The sequence below is a fragment of the Mauremys mutica genome, chromosome 1 (genome assembly GCF_020497125.1).
Source record: "Mauremys mutica isolate MM-2020 ecotype Southern chromosome 1, ASM2049712v1, whole genome shotgun sequence".
NCBI lineage: Eukaryota > Metazoa > Chordata > Testudines > Geoemydidae > Mauremys > Mauremys mutica.
In genome coordinates this window covers 101,356,000-101,381,442 of record NC_059072.1, presented here as the reverse complement: position 1 = coordinate 101,381,442, position 25,443 = coordinate 101,356,000, and the positions used below count along the sequence as shown (strand labels likewise).

At 43.9% G+C, this 25,443-nt stretch overlaps 1 protein-coding gene across 2 annotated transcripts in view; it reads right to left on the bottom strand.

Annotated features, from left to right (window-relative positions):
• The window catches only part of LOC123368410, a 239,342-nt gene that overhangs the window by 133,694 nt on the left and 80,205 nt on the right, over positions 1-25,443 (bottom strand). For both annotated transcript variants that reach the window (XM_045013182.1, XM_045013190.1), the window contains exons 4-5: positions 10,360-10,755; positions 8,526-8,795 (exon numbers count right to left, since the gene is read on the bottom strand). In XM_045013182.1, the coding sequence (XP_044869117.1) occupies positions 8,526-8,795; positions 10,360-10,755 (666 nt within the window). The remainder of the gene's footprint in view (positions 1-8,525; positions 8,796-10,359; positions 10,756-25,443) is intronic.

Genomic DNA, 25,443 nt, shown 5'->3' with positions numbered 1-25,443 from the left:
CGGAGCTGCGCTCCAACAAACGGAATGCAAAGACCTACGAGAAGGTCTCCAAAGCCATGGCACTCAGAGGATACAGCCGGGATACAACGCAGTGCCGCGTGAAAATCAAGGACCTGAGACAAGGCTACCAAAAAGTCAGAGCGGCAAACGGACGCTCCGGAGCCCAGCCCCAGACATGCCGCTTCTACGAGGCACTGCATGCCATTCTAGGTGGGTCTGCCACCACTGCCCCACCAGTGACCGTGGACTCTGAGGATGGCATAGTGTCGACGGGCAGTTCCTCGGCGATGTTCGCCGATGGGGAAGATGAGGAAGGGTTTGTGGAGGACGACGCAGGCGACAGCGCTTACAATACCGCTTTCCCCGACAGCCAGGATCTCTTCATCACCCTCACAGAGATCCCCTACCAACCCTCCCCGGCCGTTAACCCGGACTCAGAATCAGGGGAAGGATCAGTCGGTAAGTGCTATAAACATGGAAACATTTATTTTTAAAAAAACAGGAATAAAAACTATATAAAAACTATATAAAAAGTTTTCCATATAAAACTATATAAAAAGAAGGTCCACACATATAGGGATGGAACAGAAATCCTCTTGGGACACTTCCACGAAGCTCTTGTAGAGGAGCTCGAAAAGCCTCCGCAGGAGGTTCCTGGGGAGAGGTGCCTTATTTGGTGCTCCGTGGAAGCACACTCTTCCGCGCCAGGCCATCCTAACGTACAGCGGAATCATTGCCTCGACCAGCATGGCAGCATACGGTCCTGGTCTGTGCAGGGATTCTCGCAGCATCCTCTCTCTCTCTCTCCGAGTGACCCGCCTCAGGGTAATCTCGTTCGGCGACTGCTGCATCTAATTAGGGCAATTAGTGTACTGTTACTATTGTGAATGCTTGACTTTTACTTTGCATAGCAATGACCTTCGTTTAACAGCCACGTGTTGGAGGCCGCAGAGGAAAAGCATACAGTGATCTTTCCCGGGCACAGCCGCGAGGGGCTGGAACAGGGTCAGACTTTATGCTTTCCAGATTGCCTTCAGCGGGAGGGCACAGCTATCCATTAACTGTTAAGCAGCCTATAGTGTAGTGCTTACCAGGCCTGGCTGCTACACGGATTCAGCTGTACCGCCCCGCTTGTCCGATCTCCTGTGCAAGACCGCAGCCAATGAAAGCGTATTCCGAAATCTCGAACTTGTCCTGAGAGCTCGTGAGACTAGGTGCCCTGTATGGTCTTGTTCACAGAAACTGAGTAGACTGTGTTCAGTGTTCGCAAACATGTATCTTTTCAAGGAAATCACTTCCTTTTTCCCATCACACAGCTGCGGCTCTTTCATGAACTGCCCCGGCATCCCCCTCACAGAGGCTGGCGCAGATTAGGCGGCGAAAGAAAAAGACTAGGGACGACATGTTCTCGGAACTGATGGCCTGCTCCAGAGCCGAGGCGGCCGAGCAGAGACAGTGGAGGGAGACCCTATGTCAGTACCAGCGCTCACACAGCGAACGGGAGGACAGGTGGCGGCAGGAAGACCAGCAGGCGACTCAAACGCTGCTTGGGCTAATGAGGGAGCAAACGGACACACTCCGGAGCCTTGTAGATGTTCTGCAGGACCGCAGGCAGGAGCAGAGAGCCCCCCTGAACTGTATCTGCAACCGCCCTCCCCCGCCACAAAGTCCTGTCCCCCCCTCACCCAAAATCACAAGAAGGAGGGGCGCTAGGGGCCGTGAAAACTGTCACTCCACCCCAGCAGAGCACTCATGTACCAAACAGCTCTCATGCCATAAATTTTGAGAAGTGCTTCCCTTCCTGGATCACCCAGTCCCAAATCCAAGTTTCATCCCCCCACTGTGTAGTTGAGTATTAAAAGTAGTTTGTTGTTATTCACTGTTTCCGTCACGTTTTCCTTGTCAGAAGACTTTGTGTGAAGGGGGGGAGGGGTTTTTTAATTACATAGGACAGCCTCCATTACCAGGGTACAGACTTGGGGGCAGGATCAACAGCAGGACACACACAGACTGCAGTCACTAGGCACCAGGGTCAGTCTGTGAGGTGTATGCTGCCCCGGGTCAGTCTGTGAGGTGTATGCTGCCCCAGGGTCCTAGCGCCTGACATCCACAAATGGCAAGGCAGGCTGCCCTTACCATGCCCTTCCACCCTAGCCACGAGCCTCTCCGATGCCCTGTGCCCCAGCAAGAGCCCTCATCCACGGACACATACTCACCCTTCCCACACACCCCTCACCCCTTCCTACGCCCCAACCCCCAGCCCAGAGCCTGCATCCAAACTCCGTCCCAAAGACGGCACCCCTCACCCCTTCCTGCAAACCCACCCCTTCCTGCACACCCACCTGCAACCGTCCTCCCCCCAGAGACCGCTGTAGGAGCAGGAGCCTGTCATTCCTCTAGTGTAGAAGCGGTCTGTACATCAGTGTACACCGTACCCACCACAGTCTGCGTCCATGTTTCAACCCTTGAACAGGAATTCATAATTAAGAAAACTTTGTTAATAATCAGTGTTCCATTAAATTTATTTTAAAACGTGTGTTGGAAGGGGGGAAACCTGGAGAACGGGGTATGTAACCGCAGATCGAAGTCAACAGTCACTAAAACGGGCTCAGGTTCAGCTTCTCTGTAAATCAAGTGGACAGTCATAGGTTACCCTGCTCTCCGAGGAACCTAGCTTTCAAAGCCTCCCGGATGCACAGCGCTTCCCGCTGGGATCTTCTATCGGCACGGCTGTCTGGCTGAGCGTAATCAGCAGCCAGGCGATTTGCCTCAACCTCCCATCCCGCCATAAAGGTCTCCCCCTTGCTCTCACAGAGATTGTGGAGCACACAGCAAGCAGCAATAACAACGGGGATATTTTTTTTGCTGAGGTCCGAGCGAGTCAGTAAGCTCCGCCATCTCCCCTTGAGACGTCCGAAAGCACACTCCACCACCATTCTGCACTTGCTCAGCTGGTAGTTGAAGAGTTCCTTCTCACTGTCCAAGGCGCCTGTATAGGGCTTCATGAGCCAGGGCATTAGCGGGTAGGCTGGGTCCCCGAGGATCACTGTAGGCATCTGCACATCCCCAACCGTTATTTTGTGGTCCGGGAAGAAACTACCTGCCTGGAGGCATTTACACAGACCAGAGTTCCTGAACACACGCGCGTCATGAACCTTGCCCGGCCACCCGATGTAGATGTTGGTAAAACGTCCCCTATGGTCCACCAGTGCTTGCAGCACCATAGAAAAGTAGCCCTTTCGGTTAATGTAATGGCTGGCCTGGTGGGCTGGTCCCAGGATCGGGATGTGAGTGCCATCTATAGCCCCACCGCAGTTTGGGAATCCCATCGTGGCGAAGCCATCTCTGACGACCTGGACGTTTCCTAGAGTCACTACCTTTGAGAGCAGTTGCTCAACGATTGCGTGGGCTACTTGAATCACAGCAAGCCCTACGGTAGATTTGCCCACGCCAAAGTGGTTCGCTACTGACCGGTAGCTGTCTGGCATTGCAAGTTTCCAGAGGGCTATGGCCACTCGCTTCTGCACACTCAGGGCTGCTCGCATCCGGGTGTCCTGGCGCTTCAGGGCAGGGGACAGCAAGTCACAGAGTTCAAGGAAAGTGCCCTTACGCATCCTGAAGTTTCGCAGCCACTGTGATTCATCCCAGACCTGCAGCACTATGCGGTCCCACCAGTCCGTGCTTGTTTCCCGGGCCCAGAATCGCTGTTCCACACCATGAACTTGACCCATTGCCACCATGATCTCCACTGCGCGGCGTACCCTGCTTTCTGAGAGGTCTGCGCCACTCTGTGACTTCCTGTCCTCACCGCACTGACGGAGCCTCCTCGCCCGATTTCTCAGCAGCTGACTGTGGAAGAGGTGGACGATAAGGTGCGAGGAGTTGACAACGGCCATAAGTGCAGCGATGATCGCAGCGGGCTCCATGCTCGCAGTGCTGTGGCGTCCGCGCTGTAACCGACCAGAGAAGGGCGCGAACAGATTTCCCGCCGGCGCTTTCAGGGAGGGAGGGCGTGATTGACGGTTCAATGATGACAGTTACCCAAAACCACCCTCGACACATTTTTTCCCCCAGCAGGCATTGGGGGCTCTACCCAGCATTCCAATGGGCAGCGGGGACTGCGGGAACTGTGGGATAGCTTCCCACAGTGCACCGCTTCCAAAGTCGACGCTGGCCCCGTTACTGTGGACTCAGTCGAATTAGTGTACTTAGTGTGGATACACAAATTCGACTTCATAAGGTCGATTCCACAAATTCGAGTTAAGTAGATTCGAAATAGTCTTGTAGTGTAGACGTACCCGTAGTTATAGTGCAAATTGAGCACACAAGCCAAAGAGGATAGTTTTTAAAAATCAAATCCTAAAGGTAGCAGTAGGAACTCATCAGTAGGAAGTAATCTAAAAAGGCAGCAGCAAACTGCCTGCAGAATTTCATGAGATCCCATGGAAGCCATACGTCTTCCATATTTTAAAAGTGATGGCACTGTACTCTGGATACTATGGTTAATAATCCGTGTTTTTTAAGCTGCTGACTAGTCCCATTTCAAAGAGGAGTAGATCAAAGTACATTAACTGTTAATATGCATCAGCAGGGTCCATGTGGACAATTCGTGCATGGCAGATTCACACCCTAGCTTGGTGTGAACTAATTGTGATTTTGCAAACTAATTTTTTGTGATATTGCAGTGTGCATTTTGATAGGCATATCCGACTCAGAAAACACATAAATGTGTTGGTGGATGTACTAAACATATCTGTTTTGTTCAGCTTTAATGTATTTTGGCATCATTAATGTAATGCTGAGGTGGCCAAACCATGGCTTGAGAGCCACATGCAGCTCTTTTACAATTTAAGTGTGGGTCACAGAGCACCCCCTCCACCTCCATCCCATTCTCCACCGATGAGACTGGGTGGGGGGGTGGCTCAGGGCTTCTGCCCTGCGGCAGGTTGGTGAGGTTAAGGAGGGGAGTCTTGGACCTTCAGCCCCATGGGAGGTGCCTTCTGGAGCTCGGGGCTTCAGCAGGAGTGGGGCTAAAACCCCAAGCCCTGGCTGACGTGCCCCATAGGACTGAAGCCCCGAGCCCTGGCAGGCATGTCCAGCAGAGCTGAAGCCCCGGATGGCGCACCCAGCTCTTGAACTTCTGAAGATTACCATATGCAGCTCGGAGGGTCAGTAAGTTTGGCCACCCCGATGTAATGCATTAGAAAATGATTTTTTCCACTTTAACTTCTAGAAGTGTACCAACGGCAGCATTCATATGGTGGGTTAGGGAATCCTGTCTCTCCCATCACTTTCAGCAATAATGGTCCTGCCTTTATCAGGTTTTTTCCTTTATATTCTGTGAAAACTGGAAGGTATATTAGGATTGAAATCATTAATTATTATTATTATTATTAAAATAAAATTATAAAATATTTTGTGAAGCTGGCAGAAATCTTGAGAAATGTCTAAAATTTTCATGAAAACATAGAATTTCTCCATGTTCTCTGATTCCTAATTTCTGTCACTTACAATCACATTGTGAATTTTCAAATGTTAGGAATATTTTTAAATAATCTGTCCCCCATCCCGTCCACCCCCTTCCCCTCCCCCCCCCCCCCGAGGGTATTGGTAGCATGAAAAGAAAAGAAAAGAAAAGAAAAGTGCAACTAGAGTTAGAAGCAGGACTATCTTATGTACATTACCCAACAGATATTCTCCCTCTGTATAATCCTGTCACATTTGTTTAATTACAAAAATAAGTTTTTTAAGACTTCTTACTTCCATCAGCTTTGCAGAGCTAATAGCTGCACTGCATTGTTAAGTGAGGGGAAGGGAGGCTGTTGTCCAGCTTGCTGAAGGAGAAGGAACAGTGTTACGGGTGTGGGGGGGAAAGAGGTGCTCAGAAGCTGCTACAAAAGGGAATGGGTCAGCATGGGGATGCTGACACATCCCTTGGGACCGGAAGGGCTGAGGAGTTTAAAAGGGGTAAGCCTGGCTGGGAGAACCCCTTTTGCCCAGGAGCAGGGGCAGCAGCACCCACCCTCGCTCCTCTTGGTGTGGTAAAATACCAGGTTTGGCCAGGACCTGCTGTGAGCATCACACTAGCTGCTCCTTTTTAGGGGGGCTGGGAAGGAATTTTTCCCTCACCACCCTATTGGCCTAGGTGGAGTGGAGGAGTTTTCGCCTTCCCCACAGTAGGTTCAGGGAGGGCCTTGTTATGTTGAGTAGGGAAGGGAGTTAAGCTATGATATCACAACTCATTCAGTAAGTGTGGGATGGCTGTCCAGTGCAGGTACTCCACAGGGAGGATATACAGTGACCGGATAAATGGCTTGGTAAAGGACTTAAAAGAGTAGAACATGTGGGTTCGGGGCTCCTATTAATAATATGGCAGGGAGTCAACCCCCTTTCTTATAGCCCACTTTAACCCTCGTTCGAGGGGGGATGATAAGCTCCCAGCAATGTATTGGCTGGGGGGCCTGGACAGAAAACGTGGGGGCTGGCGTAAGCTCTCCCCTTCCCAGGTATATATTGAATGAGCATGGTGTACCTGCACTTACACTTTTATCTGCCAGGTAGTCCTAGACATCTAATAATATAGTTGCAGCCTGGTTAAAACATATGAAGGGTTTCCTGCCCCTCTTTCCATATAGCCGGACAATGCTGGCTCTTTTCTGGCTCACCCATCAACAAAACAGTTAACTAAGTTCTGACTGCAGAACCTTAATTATGGGTGGTAATGCATTAGCCAGGGAGAACACTGCTTGACTTCGAGACTGCAGGTTACATTTGGAAGGTGACGGTTAGAAAAGATCAACTTTTTACTCATCTTGAGTCATTGTCCTATGTATTCAGAGGCAAACCTGGAATTCTAGAGTAATTTTGAAGTGTTTGTCTGTATTTTAAATTTGTCACCTTTTCCTACTTTAATAACTGATTGAAAGATATGCTGTTATTTATCAATATATTTTTAAAAATGCAGTGGTGACACTCATTTTTCTTTCCAAGAAAAAGGATATGATGTTCAATCTTGCACACCATGTCATATCAACTCACAGTTACTGGAAGCCATTGTTTCCTTAGGAAACCATGGCAACCAGCATTTACAGTATGTACCTCCTGCTGTAACAATTGCCATAGCTCAGGGCCTAAGAATGGTGCATGGATGTGCAGTGACATTTTTTAAATGTGGACTACATAGGACAATGAACACCAACAAAAATCAGCTGAACTATGGTGCAGAATATTAGAGGCTTAAATGTATCAGCGCCGACATCTAGAATGATGCACTGTAATACAGTTGCAGTGACTTAAATTTTGTTTTGGGCCTCGTATTGTTCTCTGATCACACAGAAGGTAGCCTGTCTATATATCATATAATATATATTACTATTGTAGCCATAAAACATGTCAAAATGCAACCTCCATTGCCAGATAGAAACAATTTGACTTTCTATGAATGAATCATAGCCTAGAAGTAAGTGACTACTTACAATATCAAGTAACTTGAGCACCATATTGGACTTAGACATGCACATGTAAGTCTTTTTACTTTCCCCCAAATATCAAGATCCCAACAGATCAAAAAAAGGAAAGTACAATGCACAGAAATCAAATACATCTCATAAATGTTCTCCATAGCGCTAGGTTGGTTTATTAGAGGCTACTGGATCTACAAATTTTACCTACAAATTAAACTGCTGTTTAAAGACAATCTGAGTTTGTTGCTATTACATACTACATGGCATATAATGAATTGTAGTGAGTCTCCTATTAATTAGAGTTTCTTTCACCATAAATTGTCATCAGGATTTAGATTCAAGGATTTTAAGGCCAGTAAGGATCATTGCAATCATCTTTGACCACAGTGATCATTGTTTCTCAGTGCATAAAGCAAAAGGCTTTAGACTTAATTTAATTATGAGTTACGCAACAACACACAGAGGAAACTCACAGAAATAGCATCTAATTGAGTTCAATATTTCATTTTCCTTCACTTACTTCCTGCATCATTAACATTTGATCATACTATATTTTGTGGAATTTAGTTTCATTTAAAACAGTAACCTTCAAAATTAAGATGATTATTTTAAAAAAGAAACATTTAAGCTAAAAGATGGGAGTTCTCCTTTGCAAAAGGAAAAGGCTTTATATTATATATATAAAAAAAAGTTGCAAAGTGGCACGCGATACACCAGATTCCTATTGTGAAGCTCAAATTCTTTACAACACTGGGAGACATCACAGAACAAAAAAATACTATTAGAGCTGTTTCAAAAGGAACATTTTTGGCTAGGATAGAGACTTTTGACATTATTTATTAGGTTTAAAAATGCTTCACAAAAGCCTGACAATGGTCCTGTGGAAACCACTACATCTGAGGCACTTTCTGTTGTTATGTGCAGGCATTGATTTGAAGATGGCCAGCATTCGTGGAACAATTCCCTCACAGCAGTCAATGCAAGTGAGCATTCATACACATACAAGCAAAAGCCTGTGAACAAACCATATGGAAACAGGGAAAAAAATAAACATTTATTAACCTCTTTGTGGGGAGATCGGTGGAAGAACAGGCCAGTGGTGCAGGAGACGGTCATGCCAAATTTCTACGAAAGAAGGTGTTTGCCCTGAGCATTTTTTCACAGAATATGATGAAGCTTGGAGAATGTTTGCAGTGCCATGGTAACTGGAACTGTTCAGACTGGGGCTCAGAAAGCCACTGCAGTAACCACTTGCCACCAGTAGAGAGCTTGTATGCAGAATGGGGTGGTAGGAAGTTTGGCTACTGCTACTGGCTGCTTCAAGTTCTGTGTCTGAGGAAGCCATTGCAGACATGGAAAAAGAGAAAGAGTGAATCTGAGAAAGTTTTCTAGAAAAATCTGTAAAATAGATATTTGTTAAGTATCTGTGCAAATAGATACAGAAACACACTGCTATTTTCTGGGTGCATATGTATTTTATATAACTCTCATTATATATTCATAAAATATATATAGAACAAATTTTATCAGCAAGGGGCACATCACTCATGAGCAAGGCTATGTCTTAGTCACAGGTATTTTTAGTAAAAGTCATGGACAGGTCATGTGCAGTAAACAAAAATTCACTGCCCGTGACCTGTCCATGACGTGTACTATATACCCCTGATTAAATCTTGGGGGGGGGGCAGCCTGAGGTGTGCCATGGGTGCTCAGGGGGTGGCCCAGGGGTGCCACGAATGCTCTGGGGGGAGCAGCCCTGGACCCCCACTGGTGCTGAGGGGTGAGGGGTTGGCAGGGTTGGCAGGCTCCTTACCCTAACCAGGCTCCGTGTGGCTCCCTGGAAGTGGCAATATGTGTCCCTCCCTCAGCTCCTAGGCGGTCTGCATGCTGCCTCTGCCCCGAGCATTGGCTCCACAGCTCCCATTGGTTGGAAACCCTGGCTAATGGGAGCTGCGGGGGTGGTGTCTGCAGGCGGAGGCAGCGTGTGGTCTCCACCTAGGATCTGAGGGAAGTGGATGTCATCGCTTCCTGGGAGCCCCCTGAGGTAAGCACCGCCAGAACCCTCACCCCCTCCTGTGCCCCAGCCCTGAGCCCCCTCCCACACCCAAAATCCTGCTACTGCTGGCGGGGAGAGGCTGTGGAATGAGACTGCTCCAGCAGTGGCTGGTGTGGCTGGCCCAGGGGCTTCCCGAGTTGCACCGGCCAGCTGCACCGGCCACTGCAAAAGTCAAGGAGGTCCCAGAAAGTCACAAAATCCATGACTTGAGTGACTTCCATGACAAACTCGCAGCCTTACTCATGAGTGACAAAGACACAAATGATCTCTGCAAGCATCCCAAGTAAGTGCTGATAAAGTCTTTGTACCATGTGAGCCCTAAAATGCTTTATCCATCCTCAGCAAGGTTTGAAACACCATCCCCCTTAGATTGGATGTTAATCAGTGACCCAGTGGGGTTACTTTAGTGAATAAGCATCCTTCACTGGGAGTCAGGGTTGCAGAATCAAGCCCTTTATTTTTGCAGTTTGATTTCTTTTCCTTGTCATTAGCCCTAACATACAGAAAACATGAGTATCCTTAAGAACTGAATTTCTTAAGTTTCAAAGACAGGAGCGTTTAACACTACAAAGGCTCTTGGTGGGGGGGGAGGGGAGAGGAGTGGAAAATAAAAGAAGTTCAATATTGTATTATTTAATTTGCAACAGAAAATATGGTGACTCTTCAACTGGTTTTGGAAGCATGTTACACAGGCTAATTGATTCAAACATTTCCTAATATATCATCTATTCACCTACAGTACTAGTTCCTGTCTTGTTGAAGATTAGGTTAAAGGTAAAATGGAGAAAATGAATACTGGTAGAAAAATATGATAGAGACAGGAATTTATATAGTACATACCTGACCAGTCAGTTTCTCTCTCAAAGCTGAACAGCGTCTGGTTGCTCTTTATACTTGAAGTCAGCCTACTGAAATCTGAGGGAGTGTGTTCTGTTTCAGAAAGTAATGGAGAAACACTGTTCCGAAGCTTGTCTAACTCATCCAACTCTGTATCTTTGTCAATTTCTGTGTTAGTCCATAAGAGCTCAGGTTCTTTTTTCTTTTCTTCTGATCCAATAGTCTGTGTTAAAGAGGTCTCCTGGTTTCTAACTGATGGAGTAGGTGTGTGGACAATTGCCTCAGCCAGATCTTCCTCGCTGGAAGCCAAACTTGGTGGAGGTAATTTTGGAACTTTATATTCACGGTGAATGGGTATATTTGTATGCACAACCTGTTTCTGTCCTCTTCTAAACCAGACTGAAATGGAGAAAAAATAAGTTAAAATACATACATTAGTATTACATTTACCAAGCTGCAGCAGAATTAAGCCAGATGGATAATTAACTGTTTCTACAGTGTTGCCAACTCTCATGCTATTTGGTGATTTTCTTAAAGCCACAGATACGGGAATCAGGCTGCTACCTGAGAATCTCAGATTTCATTTTAAATAAAAAGTATGTTTCTAGCTCTTGCAGTTGTGGAGAAAACCCTCAGAACATGAATCTTGAACTCTCTAACACCAGAAGGCAAATAAAAAGAACACAAAATGTATTATTTTGAAAATTTTTCATTATTTTTAAGCCAAGCTCATGATTTTGGGTGGAGCCTGTCCTGACTCATGATTTCTTAATGCTTGGAGTTGGCCATACTCTGTACTTTGATTCTGAGGATCAAATTTTCAAACACGGCCTCTAAATTTGTGATGCCAATTTTCAGCATGCAATCAAGTTGCATACACCAAATCCTGTGTGTGTGTGCACCAAGAGCACCTGCATACATAAATCAAGCAGTTGGGTTTCTAGCTGTCTTGGGTTTTTGCATGGTTACAGGTTGTTTTTAATTTTTCACATGAATTTGGTTGTTACTGACTTGACCAAAAGCCCAAAGAATTTAATTAGAGTCTTTCCATCGACTTTAACAGGCACTGGATCATGCCCTAAGTGAGACAGTGAATTGACAGCACAGAAAACTGCAGTCTTTATCCAGAGGGTCAGTACAACCCAGCCAATGGCAATGTAAGTTTTCCCACACTGCCTCAACACTGAGTTGGAGGAAAACCTCCCGCAGTCACAATCTTTAATAGATTAAATATACCTAGTTTATTGTAATATGGCCGTACCATAATTACAATACTTAGGAAAAAACAATAAGTCATAAATATTCATGCTTATATTTAGAACTGCAAAAATTTAATATTTTCTTGATGCATTCAAAAGTTATAAATTTTATAACCCCGATACAGCTATGTATTTATACATGTACTTAAGTACCTTATTGAATCAGGGCCTAAAGCATTTAAACATGTGCTTAAAGTTAAACATGTGCTTAAGCATGTCCATTCCTATTCAGGACAGCACTTAGACCAGGGGTAGGCAAAATACAGCCCATCTAACATTTCTGTCCGGCCCGCCATGACTCCAGCGGCGCAGTGGGGCACTCAGGCAGGCTGCACGCATGCTGTGGCCCCACGCCACTCCCGGAAGCGGACAGCTGCTGCTCGCATGTCTCTGCACGCCCCTTGGGGAGAGGGGGACAGCAGGTCTCTGTGCACTGCCCCTGCCCCCAGCACTGTCCTCACAACTCCCATTGGCCTGAAACTGGCCAGTGGAGCTGTGGGGGCGGTGCTTATGGGCACAGCCAGAAATGTGGGCGCCTGGAGGCTGAATTTGAACAGCCAAAGACCAGGGCTATTATAGCGGCACAGCGTGGGGCCATAAGGATCAGGGATGCCTTAAGGCAGCAATTTGAAGCTAATATTTGTTGCTATGCTTCAGAGTGCAGTGCTTGTAATGCTCGGAGGTGATTGTGAATGGTGCAGACGATGCACTATGAAGGTTTAAGAAAATTGCCTGTTGCTTTGCAGGGCTCTGTTTGCTTTCAGTTAATGGAATAAAGATTGCTTTCAAATCAAAACAACTCTTTTATTAAAAAACAACAACTGGAGGAGAGAGACAAACAAAAAAATATCAGCACTGTGGGGGATGGGGGGAAGGGAGGGTCCCAGGAGGAGGTGGCATCCTGGGACAATTAAAGATTTGTGTACGTCCGGGTATCATATCCAACCTTCTCCTTTAGAGTACAATGCAGCAGGTACTGTACTTCAGCAGGGTTAAACTGCAGAGGGATGGGTGTTGAGTGCAGTGGGTATTGAGTGCAATGGGGAGTCTGCAGGGCTCGACTGTGATGGGGCAGGAGTGGAATGCAGTGGGTACAGACTGGAGCCAGGAGGTTGATAAGAGTGTGTTGGCAGTGTCTGGTGGGCACATGGGAGAGTTTTGCGACAGCGGCTGTAGGGGAGGGCGGGTGTGGAGCTGCTCAGTTTGCAGTGCTAGTAGCACCTGGAGCGTGTCCACTTGGCACTCCATAACTTTTAAGAACTGCTCCATGGCTTCGTTCTGGCGTGCTGCATTCTCCTTTCGGTCCCTTTTCTCGCTGTCACGCCACTCCTTCAATTCCTGTTTTTCCACGGAGTGCCTCATAACCTCACGCAGAAAGTCCTCTTTAGTTCTTCAATGCCGCTTTCTAATTCTGCGCAACCATTCAGCCGGTGATAACGAAGAGGGAGGCTGGGCTCCCAAGGTCATATCTCTGAGTGCTCATTATGGAAGATATCTTTCTGCTGAGGGTAAGCAGCGAATCAAGGGAGGGTCTTCTCCAAGACTTCAGTTTTCGCCCTGGCCCTTATGCCGCTCGCTTGTGTGCGTCAATGGTCCCTGCCAAGTGACGGCAGAGTGGCATGGGAAAGTTACCCTTAATGGGGCAAGAAACAAAGCAGCTCTGTGAAAGAACCTGTGGCAGCAGATTACCCAGTATCTCCATGACAGTTCCGTGGAGATCTCTGAGGCAGATTCCCGTGAAGTGACGGAGTCAACACCTTGTTCCATCGCTCAGACTAGGCATGTGGCGGTACGCGCATCATACGGACACAAGCCTGCTTTCTGCAACCCTCCTGCCCCCAACAACTTGCTTCAGTGATTCCCAAAATCAAAGCCACTTACCAGGGGGTCTCCTGTCCTGTTTGCGCTGTGCCAAGCTCTGACAGCTGTGATTGGCTAGCCTCCTCTGGGGTAGAAAAGAGCTCCTGGCTGCATGCATCTCTGTCCTCTGAGTCGTCCTCTGCCTCTGGGTCTGCCTCCCCCTTCACATCCTCATCCAATATTTCCTTCTTCTGGCTTGGTCCACTCTCAGCTGGCACGTGAGCCACCAAAGTATCCACCATGATCTTCACAGTGGAGGTGGGGTCACTGCCAAGTATTGCGTCCAGATTTTTGTAGAACCAGCAGCTCGTGGGCACAGCATCGGAGCAGCAGTTTGTGGTAAGCGCCTTGTGGTAAGCGTTCCGTAGCTCCTGCACTCTTATCCTGCACTGCAGTGTGTCCCGGTCATGGCCCTTTTCTGTCATTCATCGTGAAATCTGTCTGTAGGTATCATCATTCCTACGGCTGGAGCACAGCTGAGACTGGACAGCCTCCTCCCCCCAAATGCTGATGAGGTCCGGCAACTCAGCATTGCTCCAAGTGGGGGATCGCCTGGTGCGTGGAGCAGGCATGACCACCTGGAAAGATGCGCTGAGACCACTGCACGCGTCACTGAGCAAACAGGAAGGGGACTTCCAAAATTCCCAAGGAATTTAAGGGGTGGGGCTCACAGTTGGTCACCTGAGGTCAGGGCAGTAGACCCACTAACTGGCTTGGCAGTGTGTACACTTCTGGAGTTACAGCGCAGAAAGCTGCTTTACTGCACAGAAACTTGCCAGTGTAGACAGGACCTATGTCACTAATATAAAAATACCTTCTAAAAGCAATAGAGGTATTTGTCTAATTAAATTATTAATTGCCATCAAGAACCCAGAAGTCTTCAGCCTTTAGGCACCCTACACTTTTTTTAATTGTTAGAGCATTTGTTAAGACAATAGTTATCTGTATGTTCATGTGCCAGACTTTGGAAACTAGTGGCATCCTGGATATGAAGAGTCTAATCTTGCAAAGAACTGAATGCCCTCAACTCCCATTCAATTCAACAGGAGTTGAAGGAACGTGGAAATTCACTGGAGTTTTTCAGCACTTTCCAGGATGAGACTGTACTTATCTGATGGATTTTAGATTGAAACTGTACAGCTTGCTTGCAGTGTTACTCATTAATACTAGAGCAGGTTTAAAATACTTATCTGGAGGAGCTGTCAAAAATGTTCCTACTGCAAATTAAAAATAACAAGAACAAAGCTCTAAAAATGGTGTGTCATAGCCCAAGAAAAATATAAACATAAAAATGGAAACAAACACAAACACTTGGAAGCATATTAATTGTTAGCAATATGTCATGGATCTGTTCGTAATGTATTTTTGGAATTCGAATCACAATTGGTGTTAAAATGTATGTTCAAATTAAGCTTTTGGACGCAAGCACCTGTGAAGTGGTCAGCAAAATAAATGTGACAGCCCTATTCTTACACTAAAATGATTCACTATGTATAGAGAGAACATAACCATCTACGCTTGATTAATTAGGTTTGTAAGTATTGTTCAAGAACTAAACAATATTTCTAAAGATTTCAATAGTTCAAAGATTGCCCTATGGCCGTCTGGCTAATACATCTTCCAGCACACGCAGTTTACAAGCATTTTTCTTCCCAATATGTTGTCTTTGGTTGGTGCGACATTGTTTGAGTGCAGGTCTATTTGGGTCAAAGTGGTTTTCTTCACATCACAGCAGTGGTGCTGAGTACAGCACTTTGACCATACATCTTCCATGTCATTTCAATCAAAGGCACATGATGTTTCCTGGTGACCAATCAGGAATGGTCCAGCATTCTAACAGAGGGTCATATTGGCAATCCACGCTTTCTTAATGACAGGCATTGTTCAAGACAAACAAAAGCATGGTCCTGAATATTAACATGTGGCCTTGTGTAAAGGTCAGCTGTATGTCACATTTATCATATTTCAAAAACAGGGGGGGAAGCATTTTACAAATTCTGTCAAAACCCACTATTGTAAGAATAAATTTACAAAGCTGACAGCTGATGCAAACATAGCAAACTATTTTGAATGATTTGCTTTATGAAAACAACTTTGCAACCCTTTGAAGCTGCAGTAACAATTCTGAGAGTGAACTTAAGACAATGGATATGTTTCTTGCTTCTCACTAGTGGCGGGTTATTTTAATTATGTTGTCCAATTAAAAAAATAATGTAATGATCTACAATCATTAGACTGAAAATGGTTCCCTTTAACAGGAAGGACTCCCATAAAAACCCCTGTAGACTAGTATTTGCTGAATATTAACCAAGATCATGTAATCACAATAAGTGCTCTGTTTCATGAGGAGTGAGTATATATATATATATATATATATATATATATATATATATATATATATATATATATATATATATATATATATATATATATATATACACACACACACACACACATACACACACAGAGTATATGCTTCTCACTTGTAAAGCTGTTAGAAAATTTACATTACTAGAACACAGTACATCATGGTAAAATCTTAGATGTGATCCTGGAATAGAGCCTCGTAAATGTCAATGGTATTACTCAGATGAGTAACTGTTCGTTGGTGTAAGAGGTTCACAGTTTAGCCCTTAGAAGGCATAGAAGGAACAAATTATTTTCAAGGAATTTACTGAGCTTTTAAGTAAAATTAACATAGTACAATAAGATGCTATCAATAATATTGGTGTTCATTTAATTTATCAAATTAAATGGTTTGAGTCATATATTCACTAAACAAATTTCTCTTTAATTTTATGGTGCTCCAAGCTAGTTAAGAGCCTGTACAGGATTATTTATTTAATATTTATAAACCCTTGTTTATCCAGCTTTTCAATTTATAATATAGTAGAACTACAAAGTCACTTTTAAAGTGAAATTTTGCATGCAATATGTCATCTTAAAAACAAATTATTTTTAACAAATTGGCTTTAGTTGGTGTGGTTACTTTTTTTCACAGTCATGAGATGGAGAAGGGAATGTGATGCTTCCAGATCATTTTTACATTCTTAGCTTAAACCCACCAGTTTTTGTAAATCATTTTATTTCACAGGTGAAGGGCTAAAGCTCTGGGTATGGTGCAATATATGTTGTTATGCTACCCTAGAAGCAGTGGGGAAAATATTGTAACTGAAACTACCATAGATTCATAGATTTTTAAGGCCAGAGAGGCTCCTGATCAGCTACTTTGACCTTCTGCTTAATACAGGCCACAAAATTTCACTAAGTGGTCCCTGCATCAAGTCCATAGCTTCTAGTGAAACTAGAGTACACCTTTTAGAAAGACGTCCATTCTTGATTTAAAGACTTCAGGTGATGAAGAATCAACCACATCCCTAGTTAAGGTGCTCCCATGGCCAATTATCCTCACTGTTGAAAATGTCCTCCTGATTTCCAATCTGAATTTGTCTAGCTTCAGCTTCCAGCCTTTGGAACTTGTTATGCCCAGTCACAACCTTCCCTCCCAGTTTTTCCCTGCGCTGATGGAGACATACCAAACCCAGACCTGTCAAAGGGAGTCCAACCTCTGCTCAATCCCTGTCCCTTCCCAGCCATGTTGAGCGGGAGCTAGGAGCCCTATACACGCTGCTGCTTCACTGTGCTGCTACCTACAATCTAGGCAGTCAGTGCAGGACTTACTTCTGTTGTATACTTCTGGGGCACAGAAGCAGATGAAAATCCACAGCCAAAGACAAAATATTCAGGATTCGAGGGGGTTGTTTTTAGCACATTTTGTTACAAACGCAAATATAAGCTCATTTCAGCCTCACACTGACATGTTTCATGAATTTATAGCTAGATAATAGGTCCCTTTGCCAGTAAATCTGAGCCCATTTTTGTGAAGCAAACCTACAGCCAGACAGGGGCTGCTCGCTCAGCTGCACTGACTCGTGTGGGGCCTATTTCTGATCGTCCCTTAAGTCACGTCTCCAGGCAGAGTTCCTCTGGGCCGCATCCACTGGTTCCCTAGATGCCTTTGAGGAGTAGTGGGCACTGTCCGGGGTCCTCTGCTGAGTGTCCCACTCTGCATCCCTGCTTTCGACCCTGTGACCCTCACTCCTGTCCCTGTTTTTTCATTTGTTGTCCCCCATGATCATCTGATGCCTGGGTCCAGTGTAGGGTGACCTGATGGCCCGATTTTATAGGGACAGTCCCAATTTTTGTGTCTTTTTCTTATATAGGCTCCTATTACCCCCCACCCCCATCCCGATTTTTCATATTTGCTGTCTAGTCACCCTAGTTCAGTTGCTCCTCCCACTAGGCGGGGAGGAGGGCGGCCTTTAGAGCTTCAGTAGCTGCACAGACTCATCTGTGAAGCAGAACCTGCTGTGACTCATCCCTCAGGCATGCAGCTGCAGTCTATTCTTGGGCAGGACCCAGGTCAGATGACCCACCCAGGCACAAGTATTCCACAAGTTAGTCTGTGCAACAGCATCACACAGCTAGGAACCCTCTTGGTGCCTCACGATGTTACAGACTCCCCAGGCTTCCAGTCTGCCCTCAATCCTGTCCCTGTTCTTGCCCCAGCCTTGGCCAAGCCTTGTTCCAACACACTTCAGCCTTGTCCATACCCTATTCCAACCCCATTCCAGTCCTGTTCCTGACCCACTCTAGCCCTGCACCCACCTCCTGATCCCCAGACCCTTGGACTGACTTCAACCCAGCTTCAACCTTTGGCCTGCATCCAGACTCCAACTACAATCATTATTTGGCTCGTCTACAGACTCTGAGCCTGGTTCTGACCCTGACCACAGTTTCAATGCTGCCCTTGGCTCGGTCCCAACTCTACTTCTGGCTTTGACCCTCGGTACCTGTTCACCACCACCACTCCAACCACCAGGTCTTACCACCTAGAACCCAGAGCCCAACAGTTTTTCAAGTGAAAATGGAATTTACAGTAAGTGAATGGTGGCTTTGAAATTGGAATTTTTGGCAGGCTTTCATTGTGAAGTTAGCTATTTAATCGAATTTCACAGGGAAAGCAAAAGCTGAAGAGTGCAAAGTCGCCCAAAACAGAGTGACAAATAATTCCCATTGAAATATTGCAGAAAAGCTTCCACCAATTCTGTGAAGTATCAGGGGGTAGCCATGTTAGTCTGTATCCATAAAAACAATAAGGAGTCCGGTGGCATCTTAAAGACTAACAGATTTATTTGGGCATAAGCTTTTGTGGGTAAAAAACCTCACTTCTTCAGATGCATGGAGTGAAAGTTACAGATGCAGGCATTATATAATGACACATGAAGAGAAGGGAGTTACCTCACAAGTGGAGAACCTGTGTTGACAGGGCCATTTCAATCAGAGTGGATGTAGTCCACTCCCAATAATTGATAAGGAGGTGTCAATTCCAGGAGACCCAAAGCTGCTTCTGTAATGAGCCAGCCACTCCCAGTCCCTATTCAAGCCCAAATGAATGTGTTAAATTTGAAAATGAATTTTAGTTCCGCTGTTTCTCTTTGAAGTCTGTTTCTGAAGTTTTTTTGTTCAAGAATAGTGACTTTTTGTGACATCATGAATATATTCTCCTGGGGTTTTCAGGTCTCTGTCTGTCAGGGTTCGATCATGTAAGGTGTTGAACACTCTGGATTCAGTTAGGCAAAGCATTTAAGCACATTCTTAACTTTATATACTAGTACTGAAATCAACAGGACTCAATCCCATTGCACCCTTAATAGCCAATTTATCAAATTTGTTCTGGTTAAAAGTCAAAATCCATTTCTCCTAATTAGAGAGGGAAGGTGGGTGAGATAATGGCCTGGGACTGACACGGCCACAACAACACTGCATACATTTCTTCAAACTGCCAGCCTTGTGGAGTCAATATAGGATCTCAACATTCAGTAGTAGTATTTGTGGATCACCTTTCAACACCAATAAAAAAATATTCTAGAATCAGAGCTTAGTTAAGAATTCCATTGATGATGCCTGAATTATGCAGATACACTTGGAATAATGATGATAATCTATAAGAGTATAACGAGCTAATACATCTAGACAGGAGCAGCAGCCAGCTTCAGTAGATGGCCTAGCCTGATGCCCAACCAGGATCCTTTCCCACTCTTGTAAATTTGTCACCATAACACTACTGAATCTGACTGTCATGTGCACTGAGCCACTCCAAGTATACATTCAGAGTACATGTTGGGGGATAGGCCATGTATATATTCCAGCAAGCTATTTCTGTTAGCATTGGCAGCTCACTGATATTTCTCTGCTCATTTGTGAATCTCATACAGAAATAATAATCATCGATTCCTCTTTAAACAGTTTTCATAACTACGACTACAAGAGAATAAAATAAAAAATATGCAAACACCAGCTTTAGCACAGCCAAGCTGCACATAAGAGCATACAGTACACAAGTGTCACCATTGCAATACAGCACAGAGTAAATAACCTCCCACATAGCAAAAGTATGTATACATCTAGCGATGGTGGGATCTCAAAAGATTGAAAGTGCAGTTCAAACATCCAAACGCTTACCTGACCTAACTAATTGGAATTAGAACACACGGTTCTGTGTTCCCAAACAATTGTGCTCTGTTTAAAAGCTTGACAGGAAAACCCACCCTATGATGACCCATATCATTCCAACCTGACTGGTTGTCTTTTGGAGGTGAATGACTGGTCTGGTCATTGGCTACTTCACTTTGCTGTCCTTGGAAGATGGCAGATGACTTTCACTCTTTGATGCCTTGGGTGGGTGTCAACAGGCAAAGCCACAGCTCCCTCTGAATCCAAAATAGTTTTTGATGGAGGCTGAAGTTTGGTAAATGGCCCCCCCATCACACTACAGCAGGCAGGCATACTGAGATGCTTCTCTGTGGCTGCCACTGTGTGAATGGGAACCTGGGGTTGTAAGGTGGCTAAAGAAATTCCAGACCTTAAACTCAACTGCAAGCTCCTGGGGCAGAAGACCAATGTCATCGTATGTGCTTGCAAAGCGTCTAGCACAAAGAGGCCCTGATGCTCACTGTAGCCTCTTGCTGCTACCACGATACAAATATTGAACAACAGATAATAACAACCAGACCCATGGGAAAATAACAGATGCTATTTTTTTTCTGATTGGCAGTAGCTCGGAAAGAGCACACAAAATACAGCCCTTCTCTTTGAAAAAAAGTGTCTCATTCTTCAGTACTAAGGACAAGAACTGGTCAAAACAAATTTGACAAAAAAATTATTAATTGAAAAATGGGGTTAATTAATTATATTTGATTAAATTGACTTCCGTGGGAGCAGAGTTAGTAGGCCAATCCTGAGCACTTTTGAAAATCTCATTGTAACATTCTGCAGACCAAATCGTAGTCCTATTTCCTAGATGACATAGAGCTTGGCCAGATCTGTATGGCCCATTCTAATTAGACTCCACACTCACAGGATGGTACTGGTATCCAGAGGGGAAGATTTTTTCTTTGGCACAAGTATATACCATAACAGCACACCCCAGATTGGGATGCATGACTCCCACTGAGTTTATCATCTGGGTGTCCCTTTGACTCAATAACATCAGAGCTGTAAGTCAATTCAGGTCACCCTTAAAAAGGCTGCACACACCTCTTAACTCCATTTCTGGCAGACAGCCACTCCCCAAGAGAATTAGTCCCATATTACCATGGGCAAGGATTTGGCTTTAACTCAGGTTATTATTAATACAGGTCAATTTGGCATAATGTAACATACTGTAGTCACTTCTGTGTTGGGATGGGGTAATTATTGCTCAGACAAAAGGACAGGCTCCTGTGTTGGCTACCAAGTAGCATTTGTGCAAAATTTGAGGGAGCAGCCAAATAGACAAATACGCATGAAAATTAAATTTAGGCATAGGGTACTTTCCTTTTCGAACCATAGAAGAACTGATTACATGTTCACAGCTGGAATTTGTGTTGGCAGTGAGACTTTATTCACTGAAGTAGTAAGTATCTGAATTTGTGCAACACTCTCCCAGCAAAGATAAAATGCCAACATAAAAGAGTTACAAACACAGGCACTTTTCAGCTATCAGAGGCAACAAGCCCCTCCCCTTTATATCCTTTTCTTTCAAAAAATATAAATAACTCTTTCAAGAAAACAATAATTGAGTATTCTGTGAAAACAAAAACACTTTCTTAACATAAAAGCAGCAAAGAATCCTGTGGCACCTTATAGACTAACAGACATTTTGGAGCATGAGCTTTCGTGGGTGAATACCCATCTGACGAAGTGAGTATTCACCCATGAAAGCTCATGCTCCAAAACGTCTGTTAGTCTATAAGGTGCCACAGGATTCTTTGCTGCTTTTACAGATCCAGACTAACACGGCTACCCCTCTGTTTCTTAACATACATATCAATATAACACTGAGAACAAACATTTTCTCATCACAAACACTGAAATGTTTGACTTTAACCCAGAGAGACAGCTAATATCATGGGACCAACACAGCTACACCAACACTGCAAACAAGTTTTTAACACCGCTTTTTTGTTCCATCTTAGCATGTGTAAGGGTTTCTTTAGCAGGCACTAGGTACTTCAGAGACAGCTTTTGTGTTATGGGAAAATGTTGTTGCTCTGGTTAGTGTCTGCGCTAGGTGGCTACAGCAAAATACAGTCCTGACCTTGCAACTGGATCCATGTGGGCAAAGTCTCACATCTAACGAAATGAGACTCAGTAGAGGGACAGCATTCCACTTGCAAGCATATGATTGCAGAATTGAGACCCAAAATCTCATGGAAGAGAACCAAGATACATGACGAAAGATGATTGAACAAGATTAATTTATGTCTTGAATGAATTAGAGATGGACCTAACCTGGAGCATTTAATTTGCAAATATAGTGGACAAGGTATATTGGCATTCTAACCCATTGTGGCATGGATTTGGCTTTACTTCAAAGCAGACACCTAACAAAACACACATCTCCTCCATTGCACTCAGTGTGGCCACTGAGAAGTGTCTGCAAGTCTACTGTGCCATCATGTGATTTTTGGATCTTTGTGCCTCTATTGTGCCATTGACTGCCATAGCTCACTCAATGAGCTACAACAAAGCAACTCATTTAAGGAGCCAGAGTAATACATGTGATGTTTTTGCTCATCTAACGGACATAGGGTTGCCCTGTCTAGAGAGTGTGAAAAACCACCCTATTCCCAAGATGCTAATTATTTCTATTCCAATTTGTGAGGGAGTGCTTTCTTTAGCTACTTTTGGTCTGTCTCCTTCTGTGACCACAGTTCCATTCCCCAAAGGGTCAGCAGCATCTTGCGTATCCATTACTGTTCTTAGTGGTCCTAGAGTTGCAAGCAGGATCACTCAGAGTAGGAGAATATTGGCTAATTCCAGCAGAACTCTGAGGATAAAACATTTGAAGCACAAGGAACCACATCAAATACAATTTTCAATAAGTAACAATACAATCCTTACAAAATCCCAGTGTCACACAGTGGAACCATACATTTTTGTTAGGCAAGGTCATCGACTCACTTAAAGTCAACCTGCTGCTAACTTTTACTCTGATTTAAATATATGCCTATATATGGTCCTAGCTTGTGCCACATATGTGATTGTAGGGAATGTCCCCTTGCATCTCTTATTGTTGTCACAAGTAAATTACTGCTACTTTGCTGTGCCCTACTAGCTGTTTCTTGCCTAGCTTCACTAAAATTGAAGTGCATAGCCAGAGATGATCTTACGGGTCCATCCATACAGCATATATAGCACAGTACTTGTGAAAGGAAATTAAAAGATCATAAGTGGAACAACATTAAACACACCATTATAAAGAAAGTTTATCTAGATATTAAAAAAATTCATAAGAAATATTTACAGGGAATCTTTCTTATGTAAAATTTTGCAGGCAATACAAAAAAGCTGAGGCTGACAGATGTTGAATGATGTGTGTGTAAGGTGGCCAGAAGATCAAATGAAAAATAGGACTTTATATAGCATTAGGAAGAGCACAAGGTTATAAGATCACAGGAGTGTAGACAGCATTGTAATAGGATTAACCCTATTAGTGTCAATAAGAAGTCCCTACATGTCAAGCTATTTGTAGCTAATTTGAACTAACTCACTTTAAACTCAAATAACCATTCTGGCCTGCAAAATTGAAGTATTTCAGGGGTCCAAGCTAAATAGCTAGCAAGTTCAGTGATGGTCCTATCAAAAACATCAAACCCAGTTCCATGGGAAAAGACGGATCCAGCATTACTGACTCCATAAGAGAGATGAAACAAAACACCTGGGTTTATTACGAAGTTTAACAAAAGTCACTGGGGAAAAAATCACTGCATAATTTCATTCATTACATTCGTAATGTAAAGGAAAAATCTCCTCTAGATTCCTTATCAGGATTTGAACAGCCAAAGAAGAGACAGTGGGAAAATACTTTAAGTTCACCCACTAACTGACTACTCATAACTATACAAACATCAATAAAGCTCTAGTCATCAGATAAGCATTAAACCCCAGCGTCTTAATACTTTCCTCTAAGGAGCTTTCAATAACCACGGATACTTGCCGCTCCTTTTTGGTTTTAATCAGTGACACTTGTAAGAGACTTGAGGAAGAGAACTCGTTCAATTTATTTTTTGTACTACAATGTGGGACGAGAACTAAAAGTGCTTCCCGCCACTTAAAATGCTGGCATTTTTGTATATATATAAACACATGTAGACAATTAGGCTACAGAGCATTTTCAAAAAAAGATAAAAATCCATGCATGCATCCACACATGAAAACTTCTCTACCATGGAGACATTGGATAAGACTGAGTGGAGCTAGGAATAAAACCTTCAAAAAGTGTTTATGTAGTCTTAATTGTCTAACTTTGAAGTGAACCTCATGGAACTAATCTTGCCTAAAGTGATTTAATAAAATGTTACAAAAGCAAATATTCTTCATGGATGACAAATTAATGGCTCGTGTAAGTTCAGAGCAGTGTTTTATGCCTGAGTTATGGACCCCTAAAATATGAGATCATAATAGCGTAATGCAGACAAACCCATCATGATATCAGAAAGTAAAGCATTGAATCGTTTCTATTTGAGGTATTATACAAATATTATTCATTTGCAATAACTGTTGTCCTAGGATTAAAAAAGAAGAGGACTGAAACAAAATTAAAGATAATCTAATGTATACAGTATGGTCAAGAAAAAAAGCTAAAAACACAGTGAAGGCATTCACAATACAGTATATGGTTATAGTGAGTGTCACTGGGTGGAATGATTACACATAATTTTACTAGCATTTTTAGCAACTTTTTCTTAGCCTGTTCAATCTTGGAAGAGATGTTGTATTGTTAGTTTTGTGATGTATTTTCTTTTGAGGGAAGTTGTTGCAAACAGCTGGAAAGTTTGCACAAGGCCTTAATCTCTCTAACTATAGTCAACTGCTGGGGCACGGTTACTTCCTGGGAACCAGGCTTTGGTGCGTTAGCTGAGATTCGTGAAAGAGGAGATTGCGGGTGTGCTGTTTGACCACATCTTTTGAAAGAATTATGTATATTGTGTAAATAAAACACGTTACACTAAGAAAATACCCAAAGACCATATAATTGATTTCTCCTCCAATGGAAAATTGATTTGCAAGGTCCCAAAATCTACTATCACTCGACAGAAGAAAGACTCTATAGAATTTCCAAAGATATATTGAGTTAATGACATGATTACCAGTTTCAGCACAGAATAGATGGTAACAAAGCAGGTGGTTATAAAAAAAGTATAATAAATGTTTGTGATGGTTCACAAATGATGCATATTAATTAAGGGAAGAGTAATTCAGTTCAGCTGTTCTTAGGGCAAAATGCATTTTAGCCTACCAACAGAATAAACAACATATTCTATCCAAATGGATGAGTCCATCAGCTCAACAAAGTGACTATAAAGGTCTGTGCAATAATTTAGGGGGGTGGACAAATTAGCAAACTCTGGATACCAGGCCT